This window comes from Pseudorca crassidens, chromosome 6, assembly GCF_039906515.1.
Source record: "Pseudorca crassidens isolate mPseCra1 chromosome 6, mPseCra1.hap1, whole genome shotgun sequence".
Lineage (NCBI taxonomy): Eukaryota > Metazoa > Chordata > Mammalia > Artiodactyla > Delphinidae > Pseudorca > Pseudorca crassidens.
In genome coordinates this window covers 340,601-358,790 of record NC_090301.1, presented here as the reverse complement: position 1 = coordinate 358,790, position 18,190 = coordinate 340,601, and the positions used below count along the sequence as shown (strand labels likewise).

Here is an 18,190-nt window from a genome sequence, read left to right as displayed (position 1 = left end):
GTCCCAGGGAACTGGCTACCTGTCCTTTCCGGCTCCTAGGAGCCCCCGCGTCCCCTGGATCAACTCCCGCCCCCCTCGCAGAGCTGGCATCGTCCCCTCTGACCAGGCCCCTCCCGCCTCCCGGGCTATCCAGGGTGGCCTCCCACCTCCTGGTTCCTTTGGCCAGGTGGGCGCCCTACTCACAGGTTCCGGGGGTCAGGACGAGGATGTCTCTGGGGGCCGTCATTCTGCCGGCCACGGGGCCCAACAGGCTTCTTTAGGGGAGGCCAGAGGGTCAGGGCGCCTCAGGACACGCAGCCCCGTCGGCGGTGCCGGCTGCCGCGGCCCTGGCAAGATGTTTTAAAACCCGTGCTGGGCTTACTGAAGAAAGTTTCAGCGGCCCGTTAATTTTGTGGTCTCCGGGGCCATTTCTGTCTTCACACCATCCAGCTGCCCGTGGGCCCCACTCAGCTCTGGCCTCTCCTCCCCTGGGCTCCGGCCTGTCCACCCACCCCCGCCTGCACGGCCGAGCCCTGAGAGAGTCTGCGCTGGGGCCTTCGTGGCCCCGCTCCTGGCCTGGGACAGAGAGCTCTCGTCTGGTGCCCAGCTCCCGCTCAGGGGCCCGCCCAAGCGTGCTCCGGGCATCCCACCCAGGCCCACAGCCGACGCAGCCTCCCTGACGGACCGGTACTCTCAAGACCCCCGCCCCACGTTTCGTTTTCTTCACCTAGGACGTGGCCTTGGTCATGTGAAAGATCAAAAGGCAGGTAGATGGGAGGGTTGCCAGGCCACGCCCGCGGGTGACCCTTGGGACTGCAGAACAAGTGGTCTGACCCTGCGAGCGGTTCCCAACTGTTTCTGTCACTGGGTCACGGGCCTCGAGTTCTGACCTCGAGTGCATGCTGCACGTCGGGGTGGACACAGCCAGGCCCTTCAGACGGACGGGCGCCCGAGGCCAGCCTGGTGTCATCAGCAGGCAGGACCCGCTGTGAACTGACAGCACAGCCATCCGAGTGCACAGCTCCAGCCACCCCCAGCGCTTGTGTCCTGTCCTCCCTTGAGGGCTGGGCTGCCCCCACCTGCCAAGCACCTGTGGATGGACAGCCACATCTATTCAACCTGGATGAGAAGGGACCCTGCCCGGTGCGGGGAGCGGGCGCCACTGCTGAGCTGGAACCCGCTTGGCCACATGCGGGTTTTCCCAAGCCCTAGTCAGACTGTCTTGTGACACTTTAAACTGTCACGTCCTCTTCTGCTCGGAATCCGGTCTCCTGGCACGCACAGAAGGGCGCTGAGACCTGTGGTGCTTTGCAGACGGGGGCTCTGCCCGCCGCCCACTGCCGGGCCACTGCATCCTGGAGTAACTTCACAGGGTGGAGGGACTACACACCTGCGTTTCAGACCTTACCAGAGGGAACAGCAAAGCGAGCACTGGGCGTGCTCAGATAGCGACGCTGCCACTCGGACACAGACTGGCCAGGCCGGCGCTCAGAGCCCAGGCACCGCTGATGCCTGCTGGGCCCGGGGCTGCCCACAACTGTTTTCATTTCATCTTTACTGGTGTCTGAAGACATCCACGAGGAGGTCAGCGACCCTGATGGAACTGCCTGGACACAGTCATTGTGAAACTCCAGTAAGCGAAACACAATAACTAATTTATTAGTATCTTCGGGGCACAGGTGAGGGCAGGAGAGGCTTCCCCGCAGGCCACTCCCTGGGGGGTCCCGCTTCGCCCCCCCCCCCCCCCGGACACTGTGCACACATGGCTCCTGCCTTGCGGCAGACGGGGGTCCCGTCCCTCTAGGTCCACAGCTGCCCCAGCGGCCTGTGTGCAGCGGCCCGGATAGCACCCTCAGACAGCACGCGGATTTCCCGGTGGACGTCCTCGATGCTCCTGGAGGCGTCGACTGTCTGGGCAGGGGCAGGGGGGAGAGACAGGTTAATGTTCTCAGCGGGTGGGGCAGCTTCCGGAGGGCACGGCTTCCGCTCCTCTGGGGTCCTTGACCCCCGGCCTCGCCTAGGGACAGTGAGCTGGACAGGCCCTTGGGACCGAGCCGCCTGGCCCCCCGGCTGCAGCCCCAGTCAGACGCTCACCTCCAGGGGACCCCGGTGCCGCCAGCAGCGGCGGCGAGGGCAGCGCCCACTCTCGCCCCTCCACGGCTGCGCCCGGACCTGCCTGTACCGCAGGTTCTGCCGGGAGCCCAACTTGGGTCCGACTCCTCTCCCTGGTACGATGGGCTTCGTCCCGATAGCTGGCTGCCCCACCTTGCTGACACAAGGACCTTCGGTCACCGGGGGGCCAGCCCACGAGAGGAGCGACCCTCCACCGGAGGGAGGGACACATGCCGGGCCACATGAGGGAAGGCGTGCCTGGGAGGCCCCTCCTCAGGCAAGGCTCAGCTCTGGGCACTAAGAGCCTCTAGGCAGCCTCTGGCGCAGCAAACTCTGGAAAAGCTCCAGGGTGTAGACACGCTCAGACAGCTGTAACCGCGGCACAAAGTCTATGAGGAGCGACACCGCCTCCCCACGGGCCCCCCGGCCCCGCCTGAAGGTCACCTTGCCAGCCACGGCCCAGCTGCAGAGCTCTGGCACAGAACCATCCCAGGCAGCTGGCGGTGCGTGGCACCTCCCGTGTGGACACGTACGTGGACACCCCTCGTCCTCTGGGGGCCCAGATAACCGCCTCTATCTCTTCCTTCATAAAATGGAACCAGGGACACCTCAGGACACTGGGCCGGGACAGCACAGGGTGAGCCCAGAGGTCAATCGTAATGGGCCGGGACCGGGAAGGGCCGGAAGTGAGGGGAACTGATCAGAAGGACCCGGGGCTGGGGTGGGGGTCACCCAGGGGCCAGACCTGGGCCAACCTGCGCCTCCAATTGTGAGGAAAACAGGTTGCTGGTGAGTACGCGGTACAAACGTGAGTCCGTGCAAGTGTAAATATATAAACGAACTGGAAGTCTATGAGCAGCGTCAAAGCACCACCTCAAAGCGGGACGCGGAGTGACTTCACCGTGAACTGCTTAACCCAGAGCTCAAGGGGAGCATCGCTGGAGCGCGACACACCAAGGGTGCGCAGCCCGTGACGGGGCAGCGACAGCCCACCAAGGACACACAACCTGATCCAATCACAAAGTCAATCTGAGGTTCGGCTACAAAGCGACTGTTGCGACCTTCAAAAAAGTCAAGGTTGAGAAAGTCACAGGCTGGAGGCCAGAGAGGTGTGCCTGTGAACCACGTCCTGTTACAAGGGTCACTAGTGGGACCGGGGGGTCAGGCAGTAGGAGCGGATCCATGTGACTGGCCCCATTTTGACAGGGAGGGGGTGTCAGGTACTAATTTATTCTCAAATGGTCCTGGAAGAGTTCCTTGTATTGTACTTACAACTTTCCTGTAAGTTTGTGACTGCTTTAAAAATTTGAAAAATACTAAGAAAAATAAATTTTCAGATAAACAAAAGTTGAGAATGCTATGCCAGGAGACCTGCCCTACAGGAACATTAAAGGAAGTTCTTAAAGCTGCGGGAAACGAGACAAGACGAACAGTCAGTGCAGGAAGGAGAGGAGAGCGCCGCTGGCCTTCCCCTTTCACGTTCCTGATGCTGTGAAGTCTTGTCGCGTTCCCAGCAGGTGCTGAAACGTAGTATAAATCAAGAGGAACTTACACCATGTAGAACTAGTTAAAAAAAACCAGAGAGGGACTTCCCTGGCGGTCCAGTGCTCTCAATGCACGGGGCAGGGGTTCGATCCCTGGTCGGGGAACTAATCCCACACACAGGCCGCGTGGCACAGCCAAAAAAAGAAGAACCAGAGGAAAACTCTGGAATTCAGTAGCTGATAGAACCAGCCAGCAGAGATGACAGGGATCTGAGGCACCGCGCTGCAGCCTCCATCTGGGGAAAGACACGCCCTTCCTTCCACCCCCGAGCACACAGGAGACAAACAGAAAGGTCAAGGGTGTACTCCGGACCTGCACACAGAGGAGCCCCGGCCCTGGCCACAAACCAGCACCAGCCAGAGCAGGACAGCGGGGAGGCACAGCTGGAGGGCGAGGGAGAAGCACGAGGTGCCAGAACTGAGAACCCAAACCCTGGGACCTGCCCGAGTGGCGAGGACACTGCCAGCAGTAAGAGGAGCAGCGGCCGTGCCAGGTGGGCACGTGCAGGGAAGATGGACCGGGGCGCCGGGTCACGTGCCCTGAGGTGGGCGGGTGCCAGGCCGCAGGGACGGAGAGCAGGGAGGTGGCAGCTGTGGCGGGTGCGGGCCGCCTGGCGCCTGGAGTCAACGAAGGCCCCACGCTCGACCCGGTTGCATGGGAGCTAAAGTGCCGCTGCCTGACACCCACGGACTCGGCGTTCTGGGTGCTGGCCTCGCACAGCTGACGTCCAGCAGGGGACGGGAGCCCGCTGGACGGCCGGCTCGGCACAGGGTCCCCCGTGCAGGACGCCTGCTCTGGAGCCGCTGCCCGTGCGGCCCTGCCCTGGGCCAGCATCAGGGCACCGACCCACGTCCTGCACCAACCCCAGGACCAGAAAGTGCTGCCCCCAGGAGGGCCCGGGCACCGCGCCCACCTTCCAGGGCAGACTGGAGTCTCCCAGGAGCTGCTGGAAGCACTGCAGGGCCCGCTGCTGGAAAGGGCTGCTCTCGTAGCGTTCACGGCCGAACTCGCCCCTCGCGGCGGCCTCTGCCAGCTGCAGCTGCAGGAACACAACCAGGTCCGGTTTGGGGAGGCCCACGTCTGGCTGCTTGCACCAGTCCAGGGAGAAATTCTGGAGACGAAGAACCCAACCGTTACGGATCCAGCTTAATGCGGTCTCATTCCTGGTTTCAAAATTCATCGAAAAGGGGGAAAGGCGAGCTGACGTTTGAGGGGAGAGTTCTTACACAGCAGCAGCTCTGTCCTTTAGGTCTCCAGCGTTTTGCTTTCACTCACATCACCTTCCTGTGTTTTGACATGTGAATACGTTCACAGTGGACAGAACACCCCGGGGCCCAGGACGCGTCACTCAGGGCCCGGGACCGAGGGCATCATGCGTGCGTCCCACACCCTCTGGCCAAGCAGTGGCAGCAGACGAGCCAGGGCATCACTCCCTTCTACAGAGAGGGGAAGACCCCAATCCTGGAGACGCTCGCCAGCGCCCCGTGTGCTGTCTCCTGCATGTCCCCTCTCATTCATCCTCGCAACTCTAAAAATAGTGTCCCCACTTCTAGAGGAAGAGAGAGCCACACAGCTCTGAAGATTTAAAAGGGTTAGAACCGAGCTGTGGGCTCAGAGCCTTGTGCTGCCGGGACACCCTGACTGGAGAAGGGAGCCCGTCAGCCCTGCCCGAGCCTGCGTGCTTTTCACAGATGGAGCCGTGTGGCCGGTACCTCGGGGGACTGCCCTAAAGGAGGACCCAGCTAGCTCGTGCGGGAAGACTGGCAGGGTTAGAAGGCTGTCATTTTGCAGCCCTTCGTGAATTAGCCACGATCAAAGACGGTTACCACAAAAAGGAGATAACCAGGCACGCCGTGCCTCTTGATAGGCGACTCGGGAAAATAAAAAATTCAAAAATTTTAGCGGAAGGAAGAAAAGAGATGCAGGAACCTATGTATCGAGAGATTCAAGAGACATTTCAAGAATGGACCTTAACTGGCGGGATTCCGATTCAATCGAACTGTAAAAACACAAGACGGATCAAACGGCTCCTGAGAGCACTGGGAACTCTGCACACTGCCTGAATGATGACACTCTGGAATGGGTGAGACGAGGTTTCTGAAAAGCTGCTTTGGGGATGTGCACCGAAATGTTTATGAAGGGACTGATGATGTGTCTGGGGGTCACAGAGACCAGAAGCTTCTGAGGCAGGTGACGGTGCTGGGTGGCTTATTTTCTCTGCTGGTATATGTTTGAAAATTTTTAAATAAAAAGCAGGAAAAAAGGGCAGTGTAGTCACTGCCATTATGCCTGTGAAACAGCAGCTCCCTGGAACAGGGGGTCAGGAACACTGCACGAAAGCACCCCAGACACTCTCACCATCTTTTCCGCAAACAAGACGCTGGATGAAACAGGCCTTCCGATGGACCACATGTGTAAATGTATGATGTGAAATGTGTCGGCCAAATGAAAAATGCAGTTGTATCTATGAAAACCTGTAGCTACAAAAAAGGTTTCTCTTCTTGTCGACAAAGACCAAATTGACCTGGCAAACACGGGGATCTCAAACCGCTAGAGGCAGTGACATGAAGAGACTCGCGCTGCGACTGCTCTGTGCCCATGGGGACCACACTGAGTCCACACCAGGCACAAACCACGCGCTGGGGCCGGAGCGGCACTCACCTCCTTGGCGCTGGTGAAGGCGACCCCAGAAAAGGCGTACCTGTCCACGACCAGGGTGATGCCCTGGCTCAGCTTCTCCTTAATTAGCGGCCTACAAAAAAGAGGATCCTGTGAGCCATGGTCCTGGCTTCACAGGCCCTGAGTCGCATGCTCAAATCACCCTGAGGACACAATTCAATTCAGAAGCCAGCATGAAGGGAGCGCGCGCGGGCAGCCATCTGTAGCCTGACTTTCACCCCCCAGGGCTCTGAATCTTCACTCCCAGCAAAGCCCAGCACGAAAAGACAACGCCACTAAAGGGGATAAATGCAGCTGGCATCGGCAGCTGTCCAGAGGCAGCTCGGCTGTCCGGGAGTGGGAGGGCCAGGCCAACAGGAGGGAAGGCTGGACGTGGCCCGGAGGTGATGAAGGATGCTCCTGCATCCGCCTGGGAGCCAGGACACCCTCCAGCAGGAGGCAGCAGGTCCCCACCACCCTCCGGCCCCGAGACCTTAGCAGGATGGGTGCAGAGGCTTGGCATGGGCCAGAAGCACTGCGTGCACTTTGGGGAACAAGAGTTACGGTGAGAAGCTCGCAGAACAGCACAGCGGGGGGCACCTCCAACAGTGAGACGCCATTCCCATCACAGCGTCATTCCTAAGTGCAAATTATCAACACTTAAAACTACCTAATCTTGTGAACAGAACACTGGTAGAATATGGCATGAGCACAGAAGATGCAACTGTACAGAGAGCGAGAAAGATGCCCCATAAACACCCTCCTGACACGTTGCTAACAAAGCAGAGCACATTGGGCACACAGGCGGCTGCCTTTATATCAGACAGAAGGTGAGTCAAGACAACAGGCATCTGCTGATTTCGTTTAGAAGTGAATGGGCCTGCTTACCGACAGCGGAAGGCAGGGCTTGGATGGAAAGGGGGTGGGCAGGGCAGTGACCTTTCTGTATGATTCTGACTCTTAGAACCATTTCATGTTTTACATATTTGAAAACTGAAATCAACAAGAATGGGAAAAAAAAAAGAAAAACCTAAAATTGTATACAAAGTCAAATGAACCTACCCGTATCCCAAATGAACACAGTGGAATGGCAAAGGCGTGCCTGAGATGTTTGGACACAGCACCGTGTGCCCCCATTCTAACAACAGAGCTGCAACCACCCGTGAGCCCCAGGCAGGCTTTACGTAGGTGAGGGCAGTGATCCTAAGACCAGCCCGTGGAGGGCAGGATGGGGCAGATGAGCCCGGGTGCTGGATGAGATGGCAGGGGTCAGACAGATGCAGGGGACGTGAACACATGCAGAAGCTGAGCAGATGTCGGTCTCTGAAGTCCACCCTCTACAAAGAGCAGAGAACAGCTGGCCCCGGCTAAAGCAGGAGGCACGGAAAGCCGCAATACCTTGTCAGGCCAGAAACACGTCCAAGGGACGAAGGAGCCAGCCTGAAGGGGTTCCCACAGGCCGAGGCTGGGACAATCTGAACAGCGAAACGACTAACAGTAGCGCTTATGACCCACTGATGATGGACGGACGGATGGACGGACACGGAAGGCAGGAAAGCTCTTCCTTACACAGAATGCCAGCTGATCAGTGTTGCGGAAATGACAGAATCAGAAAATCACAATAACAGACTCCAGCAGGATGACTAACCAACACAAACTAGGAGGTTTCATAGAAAGGGGATATTTTTGGTTTTATGAGTTCCCCTTTTGACTATTTACAACAGGAAAGAGAGTCACTTAGTGGAAGAGCCTGGCCAGCAGCCCCCTCACTAATCAGGGGAAACCCAAGTGGCCTCGCATCCCGCCACGATGCCCTCAAGAGGACCCAATGTCACTTCTGGGGTCTTCCTATCAAAAATGCAAACCCAAATCTACTCATGAGGAAACATCAGGTAAACCCAGCATTTCATAAAATAGCCCTTGATTTTTAAAAAGAGTGAGCAAATGGTAAAGCAAATGTGGCAAAATGTTACTAACCGGGGAAGCCTGGGGAAGGGCACCCGGGGGTTCTTGGCGCAGACTTCCTGACTGATTGCAACTATTCCAGAATAAAAAGTTTAAAAACAGGTAGAGAAGAACATCGCTAAATTGCTACGGAAAGTAAGAGAGATTGCTCATTTCCAGGAATTTAATTCCTGGATGGCCCTAGAGGATCAGTAGGTTTTGACAAACAGCCGGGGAGGGAAGTGGAGGCTGTTACCGCAATCGGTGCCAGGGAAACCGCGCAGCAGCTGGGAGGGGAGATGACTTCCACGACCAGCAACTGACCCGGTAAAGACGCAGCACAGCAAAAGGGCAGAAAACCAGGGGCTGAGGAAGTAACCAGAGTCCTCTCAGAAAGTGCTCCAAGCACCAGGGTGAACTCAAAACAGCCTAGGTTAACTGAGCACCCATTCCCAGGCCCGTCCTGCACACGAGACCTGAGGGGTACTAGGGGCCACAGCGCTGCCCGGCATCCGACCTGTCAGCCAAGGACTTCCAAGTGTCAGCAAACCTAATCTGATGGCAGTGGCTGGAATAATCAGAAGGGGGAGCTGTGGCAGAACGAATGGCCCAGAGACTTGCAGGCCTGTGTCCTGGAAGCAGACAGCAATTAGGGAATGGAGTCAGAACTGTTTCTCATTTTCAGTTGCTCTGACATTACTTTTCTAGAAATCCACAAAAAGCGAAAATCACAACATTTATGTCAATAAACTCCAGATGTGTTAAAGACTGTAAACCTGCCCTTATTCTCATCTAATACACGGAGGGGGAGGCCTTTCCAGACAAGACCACCGGCTAAGCCAAAGCCAGAGGAGAGCAGTGCCAGCTTGCCTGTGAGAGGGAACAAGGCACAACCACCTGAACGTCCGTCCACTGGCATCCCTCAGTCCAAGGTGGGGCAGCCTTTCCGGAGAGCAGGCCGCTGGGACGGGAGAGAAGAGGAAGAGTGCAGATCGGGAGGCGGCCTCAGGAAACCAGCCGTGAGGTAATCTGTACGGTAGGGTCCCATTCATTCACGTTAAAACAAAACACCTCCGATGACATGTGTGTTACCTACATACGTGTGTAAATGGAAACAGAAGCACCTGAGAGCGGACCCCACAGGCACTTCGTCAACAGTTGTGCAGGGTGCAGAGGGAATCCACCAAGATGATGTAAGTCAAAAAGAGGGCGCGAGAGGGCACACCCCAACATAAACTCAACTTCACTTAATGATGTGTCAACACTGGTTCATCAAAGACATAAATAAGAGCATCTCTGGGTGGGGAGGAAGGGACGGGGGGCTCTTTTCTGTGTACCTAAAACTACCTAGTCTATTAATTACAAAAAGCTGGGAGCGGGGGGTGGGGAGAAGAAAAAAAGCATTAACTAGTGCTCTTTGGGATCCGTGACCTAAAGAACCTTGTAAAGGTACAGCCTCCAGCATGCTCTCAACCACTCAGAAACAGAGCCGCATTCAGCCTTGGGGCAGGCACAGAAGCAGGGGGAGCGGCAGAAGGACAGGGGTGTTTACACGTGTTCCCAGCGGTTCGCAGAGAACAGCAGGTGCACCGAGTGATCTTCCACCTCGCTTTTCTTTTCCAAGTAGGAACTCAGAAGCTTGCCAATCTCAGTTGATCTTTCTAAAATAAAAGAGAACAACGCACAAAAGTGAGGACAGGCTCTCCATCTACATTCGTAGTTTGTGCCAAATTTCTAGGCCCTGACCCAAGTCTAACTTTGAGTTTTATTTTACAACTTTAGACAGGTTCAGACCTTTTCCTGAGAAAGGGCAGCAGTGTGCAGACACACTGGGATGAAAAATGCTTTAGGAAGAAGGAACTCAGGTAGGAGGCAGCAACTGCAAAGGAACTGCCAACCAAGGGGAACTGGTACCAGGAGCTACCTCGATACCAAGAGAAGGATATTCAACTCCCAAAGTCGGCCCTCCACATCTGAGGTTCTGCATTTTTGCATTCCACCAACACAAGACTTCATAGTACTGTATGTTTATTGAAAAAAATATGCATATAAGTGGACCACTGCAGTTCAAACCCATGTTGTTCAAGGATCAACTGTATAAGATTTGTAGACTGGTTGGCTTAAAGATTAAAATGATAAATATTCAAAAAAAGCACTTTCGGACTTCCCCGGTGGTTGAGACTCGCAGGGGGCACGGGTTCATTCCCTGGTCAGTGAAGTTCCACATGCCACACAGTGTGGCCAGAAGAAAAAAAAACAAGAAAATTTTAAAAAGCATCCCCCCCCATCTCCCTACCCCTGGTTTTCAAGATCAATGTTTTGCCTTAAAAAATTAAAAATATGACACAAAACCCTTCACAGGGTAAACAGCCATGCAAGGACAGGGGGCGGGAAACCCAAGATAAAACGGAGACTTGGATTACAAAGCAGCACTTGGAAACTTTTAGGGGTCACAGATATACTCATTCTCTTGGTCATGAAGACGCTTTCCTGGGCGCTCCGACCCGCGGACAAACGAGAGCGAGTTCAGCGCAGGAGGCCTTCGCTTCTCGTCCTCAGGAGCCGGCGAGGCCTCCGTGGCCCCTGGGTCCCCTCCCCGGCCCCCGGCATCCCGGAACCCCGCGCCCGCCGCGCCCACCCGGGAAGCGCAGCAGCTCGGCGCAGTGGCCCGCGGCGCAAAGCGCGTCCACCAGCTTGCGGCTCTGCGTGCTCTTCCCCGCACGGTCCACACCCTCCAGCACGATGAGAGCGCCGCGCCTGCCCGCCATCGCCGCGTTTCCCGCCTCCGCCACCACCCCCAGCGCAGCCGGGCCGCCCGGACCTCCCATTGGCTGCAATGGGCCGGCGCCCGCGGCGCGCGCCGGGATTGGCTCAGATGAGCCGGATTGGCTGGGACTAGTCCGGCGGAAGCGGCGCGACTGGCCCGACGGGGCCTCGGTCGCACCGCCTCTTCCGGGCCGGAAGCCGGGCGCGCCTCGTTCCGCGCGCGGGCCGCTGTCGTGGGCGCGGGCCGCTGTCGTGGGCGCGGGCCGCTGTCGTGGGCGCGGGCGGTCGTCCCTCCTCCTAAAGTTCGGGGCTGCGGCCTCAGGGCCCGCCCGCCGCCGACTCCCCGACGGCGGGGACCTTGAGGGCGCGCGCCCCGGCACCGGGAAGCGCTCAGTGAGGTTGGCCGCTGTCGTCTTAGGGGCGGTTCCAGGTGAGACCGCGTCGGCCGCCTTCTCGTCGAGGGGTCGCGCCCTCGGGCCTCGTGGCCCCGGAGGCCTGTCCCCAGGTACCGTCACGGTGGGGTCAGACCTCAACCTAGGGGGTTGGGGCGGACACCAGCGTTCGGCCCGTGCCAAGCTGAGAGCCGCGTTTCCCAGAACTGCCTCTGGAACGTTCGAGTTTGCCGAGGAGAAATCCGGAGGCAGCCGGAAGTGTGGCCGTGAACTTCAGGACTGCTCTCCAGGGAGCCTTCGTGAAGCACCTGCTCCCCTGCTGCAGACGAGAGACGGGCGAGGGCTCTCCAGGGCTGGGGACAGCAGCGGACCCCCGCGAGCTCTAGACCGTCCACCTCGGTGCTTGGGCTGAGGTCGTGGCAACAGTTTGCCTGACTTTCCTACCCCACCTCATTTGGTTCAAGCCCCTGATTTCCCGTGACCCCAGACACCTATGGTCGCTTGACGTTTTCCTGATGGACCGTTGCTTGATTTGGTTGTGGGTTCCGGAAAGGTGGTAGATTCTATCATTCCCAATTGTTGGCTTTCTTCCTTGATGTTGGGTTTGGCCCTGTGACTTCCAGGGCATCTGTAAAGTAACCAGAGCTGACTTTCAGGAAGAAACTTTAAAAGCTGTTGTGCGGGTCACCCCTCCCCTTCCTGCCGCCAGTGTGAGAACAGCATGTGCACGATTAGGGCTGCTTTTTCACCCTGGACCCTGGAATGAACAAACAGCCACAGCCAAGCCACAGCCATTGCAGCTGATAGGTGGCACCAGCAAGAAACACAGTTGTGATGCCGAGTCCACCGAGACTTTGGGGCCCTTTGTTACTGCGGTACGACCTAGTGAAAGGTCGTTGATACAAACACTAGTACTTAACACTGCCTTTGAATTATGAGTCTTGTTCTGAAATTTTCATCTCCTTGCCCTCAAAAGGATGAGGGGATTAGGGATTACAGTACACAAGAGAACCCTCCTGGGGTTGGGCAAGTCCCAGGACAGCCTTGTACCACATCTGTAGGATGAACTTACCAGGCAGACAGGCAGGAACACGTGCAATACATCAGCTTGTGACCGCACAGCCTTCCTGGTCACCCATGGAAATGTGGGGAACCTGGCTGCTGGGTCCTTGTATGCAGGGGATGCCCTTTTGATGGCAGAAGTTGCTAAACTGGCACAAGTACGGTGAAATTTCTTATTAAGATACAGGAAGCAATTTTGCTTCCACCTCTTCCAACATGCCTTTGACTGCAGGTACCAGAATGCCAGCCTAACTGGCTTAAATCACCAGGATGTCTAATCATCTCACATAACACAAAGTCCAGAGTTAGGCAGCCAAGAACTGTTTCTGCTACTCAGTGATGTCAGATGTTGGGTCAACAACTTACCAGTTCTCATAGCTTGTCCCTCGTGGTCACAGGGTGACTGCAGCACCTCCATGCATGCAGTCGTGACCTCACATCCCTGACGCAGGTACAGGAGAGTCCTTGCGTCTGTCTCTGTGCTTGCTACACTGAGAACCATCTCCGCAGTCTGCCCTGAGCAGTGCGAGTCTCCCCTGCCACGGAGGCCTGGTAGCGGGCACAAGGGCATCTACTTCACGGAGGAAATGCCAGATAGGGCGCTGGGCCTGAGTGTACTTGGGGCGAGGGAAGGGCCAGAAGCTGGCCGGAATTACTGAAGCTGGCTGATGGGATGTGGAGTTTGTTAGGTCCTCTCGGCTTTTGTGAGTTTGAGACTTTGCATTAAAAAAGAGGCCCCGTAGCTCTTACTGTCCTATTGCACCTTCCATCACAGGAATTGGTCAGACTTTGCTACTATCCATCAAAGACTTTCTCCCTGTTTTAGCTGGGTTGCAAGAGCAAAATGCCACAGGCTGAGTGGCTTAAACAGCAGAACATCTTCCTCACGGTTTTGAAGGCTGGAGGTCCAAGTTCACGGTGCCAGGAGGGTTGATGTTCTCCCTCTGGGTTGCAGGTGGCCACCTTCTCACTGTGTCCTCACATGGCCTTCACACTGTACAGCTGTGGACAGAGAGAGAGAGGTCTGGTTTCTCTTCCTCTTAATGATCTCTCAAATACAGTCACATTGTGGTTTAGGGATTCAGCCTATGACTTTTGGGGGGGAATATTCAGTCCATAGCACTCATCTACTTCCAGAAGAATAAGATTGTGCTGGGCACATCACTGCCCTGTTAGATGCCATCGCTCAGCCCTCCCTGCAGGTAGATGGGGCCAGGTGGCTAAGTTACTGCCAATGAGACGTGAGCAGTGGTGTGTGCCCCTTCAGACGGTGGGCGGAGCATTCTCCCTCTCCCCCAACCCCCCGACCTTCTTGCAATCCACCCTTGACCATGAAGACAATGGCGAGGCCCTTTGGGGGCAGACGCCACGCTGGAAGGAATCTGGGTCCCTGAGTAACCCCGCGGAGCATGGCTGCCTGGCCCCTGGACTGTTAGATAAGAAATAAAATTCCTTCTGTGCTAGTGGATTTTGGTTGGGTTTCTTTGTTAGAGTAGCTTAGCCTTCCCCCAAAGCACTGGCTCTTGACTGGGGGACATTTTGACAGTCACAGCTTGGGGTGGGGTCTAAGAGCAGCTAGTGGGGGAGGCCAGGGTTGTTGCTGGCCATCCTACAAGCACAGGAGAGGCGCCCCCCTCCCCCCAGCAAAGACTTATTGGTCCCAAACTGTCAGTAGTCCCAAGGTTGAAATTTGTTGTCAAAGATTTATCTAAAGTATTGCAACATACTGAAAGAAAAAGCATGGATGAAAAGTACTCTCTGCCGCATCAGTAAACAAAGGGTGTTGCAGCTGTCAAGCCGGCAGCTACTGCAGACGCCCCTGATGGTGCGCCCTGAGGGGATTCAGGGGGGAGAGAAGCGGGGTCCTGGCCCTAGACAGTTAGGGTGCACGTCAGAGGGATGATTTCAGTGAGCCCAGACTGTTGGATTTTCCCATACATAGAAAAGTGTTAACTCCATTAACTTGAGGTGTCTGTTTTCTTTAATTAACAGTACTCTTTTGATGTTTCGACTGCGCCGTTTTTGTTGCAAAAACTCTCATAGATCCTGGCTCCTCTCTTACCTCCTCAGAGCAGTTGCTCAGAAAGTCTGACAAATAAAGCTGAATTCTCAACTTTTAGGTTGTGCATTTTTTTTCAGTCGACAATAGTTAGGGAATCATCTCTCATTTTTGCAGTTTCTAAAATGGTCTTTGTAAGAGAATTCATCAATATCTGGGAGGAGTTATTTTCATTATATGATACAGGAAGACCACTACCCTTCAAAATAAAGAATTTTTTTTTTAGATGAAAGGCATGAAGACCAATTTCCCCATAGATAACAGTAAAGGACATAAAATGACAGAAGAACTACAAACAGCCAACAAATGTGTGAAAATCTGTTTAGCCTCACTTGAAATCAAAGAAACACAAAACACTGAGGTTTTTTTTCCCCCTATCATGTTAAGCAAAGATAATAAAGCCTGGTGAAATCTAGGGTTAACAAAAGTAGAAACATATGCAATGGAGTGTCAGTATAACCTTCCCCTCGGGCAATGCATTTGGAAATAGCAGCACTTAGAACACGCCCTTTGAGCCAGCAATACAATTTCTAAGAATCTATCTTGAAGAACTAATAAGACGGGACTTTCCTGGTGGTGCAGTGGTTAAGACTCCACGCTCCCAATGCAGGGGTCCCGGGTTCAATCCCTGGTCAGGAAACTAGATCCTGCACGCTGCAACAAAGAACCTGCATGCCTCAACTAAGAACCAGCGCAGCCAAATAAATAAATATTAAAAAAAAAAAGAACTAATAAGACAATGGGGTAGATTAAGATGGCCACAACTGCGCTACTCCTCCGATTGAGAGGTGGGGGTCTACTTTCCCCTCCCCTTGAGTCTGGGTTGGCCCCAGACTCAACCAATGGAATGTGGTGAGGTGATGTCCTGGGATGACCAAGGTGAGGTCACAAGAGTCTGGCAGCTTCCACCAGGGCCTCCTGGAAATCTCCAGAAGCCCTGAGCAGCCACATAAGAAGCACAGCTGGGCTGGACAGGCAATGTGTAGGTGCTCTGGGCCTGGTACCAGTGGGTGCAGCCTTCCAGCCACACCAGTGATCTCTACTGTATCACACAGAAGAATCATCTAACTGAGCCTTGCTAGAATGCCTGACCTACAAAAATTGTGAGCTCTAATAAAATGCTTCTTTTAAACCACAGAGTTTTCAGGTATTTTATTATGCAGCAGTAGATAACTGGAACATATACATACAGGTGTATGAACAAATGTTCACCAGAGCACTATTTATGGTAATGAAAGATTGGGAACAATCAAAATATTGTTCATCTATTAGGAGTCTGTTAAAGTATGGTACACTAACACTGTGAAATATATCGAATAAACAGAATGACATAAAATTGAGTAAAACATGGCCAGAATTTGTGAAGAGTATTGTTAAAAATGTAAATGGTAGAAAAGTGGATAGTGTGACACCAATTAAGAAAACCAACAGCTCAATTTAAAAACTGGGCAAGGGCTTCCCTGGTGGCGCAGTTGTTGAGAGTCCGCCTGCCGATGCAGGGGACACGGGTTCGTGCCCCGGTCCGGGAAGATCCCACATGCCGCAGAGCGAGTGGGCCCGGGAGCCATAGCCGCTGAGCCTGCGCATCCGGAGCCTGTGCTCCGCAACGGGAGAAGCCACAACAGTGGGAAGCCCGCATACCGCAAAAAAAAAAAAAAAAAAACTGGGCAAAAGATCTGAACAGACACCTCACCAAAGAGATGTACAGGTAGCAAATATGCATGTGAAAAGGTGCCCAACATCACTTGTCATTAGGGAATTGGAAATAAAATGAGATACCTCTACACGTCTATTAGCATGGCCAAAATCCAAAACACTGACAACACGAAATGCTGGCAAGGATGTGGAGCAAGGATGTGGAGCAACAGGAACTCTTATTCGTTGCTGGTGGAAATGCAAAATAGTACAGCTCATTCTGGAAGACAGTTTGGTGGGTTCTTTCTTTTTTTAAAATAATTAATTTTTATTTTTGGCTGCATTGGGTCTTTGTTGCTATGCTTGGGCTTTTCTCTAGTTGTGGCAAGCGGGGGCTACTCTTTGTTGTGGTGCACGGGCTTCTCATTGCGGTGGCTTCTCGTTGCGGATCATGGGCTGTAGGTGAGCAGGCTTCAGTAGTTGTGGCTCGCGGGCCCTAGAGCGCAGGCTCAGTAGTTGTGGCGCAGGGGCATAGTTGCTCCGCGGCATGTGGGATCTTCCTGGACCAGGGCTCGAACCCGTGTCCCCTGCATTGGCAGGCGGATTCTTAACTATTGCACCACCAGGGAAATCCCAGTTTGGCAGTTTCTTACAGTGTGACCCAGCAATTACAGTTCTTGGTATTTACCCAAAGGAGTTTAAAAAAATGTCCACACGAAAACCAAAACACGAATGATTATAGCAGCTTTATTCATAATTGACAAAACTTGGATGCAACCAACATGTCTTCAGTAGGTTAATGGAGGGACTTCCCTGGTGGTCCAGTGGTTAAGACTCTGTGCTTCCACCGTAGGGGGTGCGGGTTCAATCCCTGGGTGGGGAACTAAGATCCCGTGTGCTGCGCGGCATGGCCAAAAATAGGTAACTAAATAATAGGTGAATGGATAAATTGTGGAACATATAGACAATGAAATATTCTTTAGCGTTAAGAAGAAATGAGCCATCCAGCCACGAAAAGGAATGGAGGAAACTTAAAATGCCTATTACTAAGTGAAAGAAGTCAATCTGAAAGGGCTACATACTGTATGATTTCAACTATATGACATTCTGGAAAATGCAGAACTAAAGACAGTGAAAAGATCAGTATTTGCCAGGGGTTCGGGGGCAGGGAGAGGGATGAATAGGAGAAGCAGACGATTTTTAGGGCAGTGCAGCTATTCTGTATGATACTGTAATGGTGGATACTTAACATAATTGTACAACACAGAATCATTCGTAATGTAAACCATGGAATTTAGTTAATAATAATGTATCAGTATTGCTTCATCAATTTTAATAAATGTACCCCACCCATGGAAAATGTTTATAATAAAGGAAACCGTGTGTATGTGTGGAGGGGGTGTATAAGAACTCTGTATTTGCTTCTCGATTTTTCTGAAAACCAAAAACTGCTCTAAAGTCTATTAATAAAAACACTTATCTACTTAAAACAATAAAAAGGTGGGTAGTGTGCAATTATGTACGCGAGCGCGCGTGTGTGCATTTTCACATCAAGCATTAAATGGGGCCAGAAAGGTTGCACCGAAACTGCTATCATTTAGATTGAAAGGTGAGCAAGATAATCACAGTCCTTTAACTTCGGGAGGTTGGGAAACTGTAAATTCCTGTACAGTTTGAATTTCTACAATGAAGATAAAATTGGCAAAACAATGAACGTGTTTCCACTCTTAAATATCTGCCTGGGGTTTAGTGAAGAGTTCACGGAGGAGGGTGTACCTTTAAACGTGCATTTTCAGTGATGAACGACTGCCCCCGCTGACCCCCGGAATCGCAGGAGTCTGGGTCCGCGGGGCCCCGGAGGCCGCGCCTCCTCGGGGTCGGGACGCGCTCCACCTCCCCGCTACCAGACACCTGCTCCGCCCGCCCCGCCGGGACCGCCCAGCTCCCGCGCGACACCTCGCGCGGCCCCGACCGGAAGCCGTGGGGCGGGTTCAGACGGCGCCCCGCCCCTGAAGGCGACCAATCAGCGCGCGGGGCT

At 54.2% G+C, this 18,190-nt stretch overlaps 1 protein-coding gene across 2 annotated transcripts; it reads right to left on the bottom strand.

Annotated features, from left to right (window-relative positions):
* Positions 1-1,613: 1,613 nt before the first annotated feature.
* Positions 1,614-11,057, bottom strand: DTYMK (deoxythymidylate kinase). Of its 2 annotated transcripts, none has more exons than XM_067739949.1 (5): positions 10,877-11,057; positions 9,791-9,899; positions 6,298-6,388; positions 4,550-4,675; positions 1,614-1,890 (listed from the first exon to the last, which is right to left on the bottom strand). In XM_067739949.1, exons 1-5 carry the CDS (start codon positions 11,004-11,006, stop codon positions 1,780-1,782), a joined length of 567 nt encoding a protein of 188 aa, XP_067596050.1. In that variant the 5' UTR covers positions 11,007-11,057; the 3' UTR covers positions 1,614-1,779. The 2 variants fall into 2 exon arrangements, with proteins under 2 accessions (XP_067596050.1, XP_067596049.1); XM_067739948.1 differs by having other exon boundaries at positions 4,550-4,747; positions 10,877-11,055.
* Between the last annotated feature and the right edge of the window lie 7,133 nt (positions 11,058-18,190).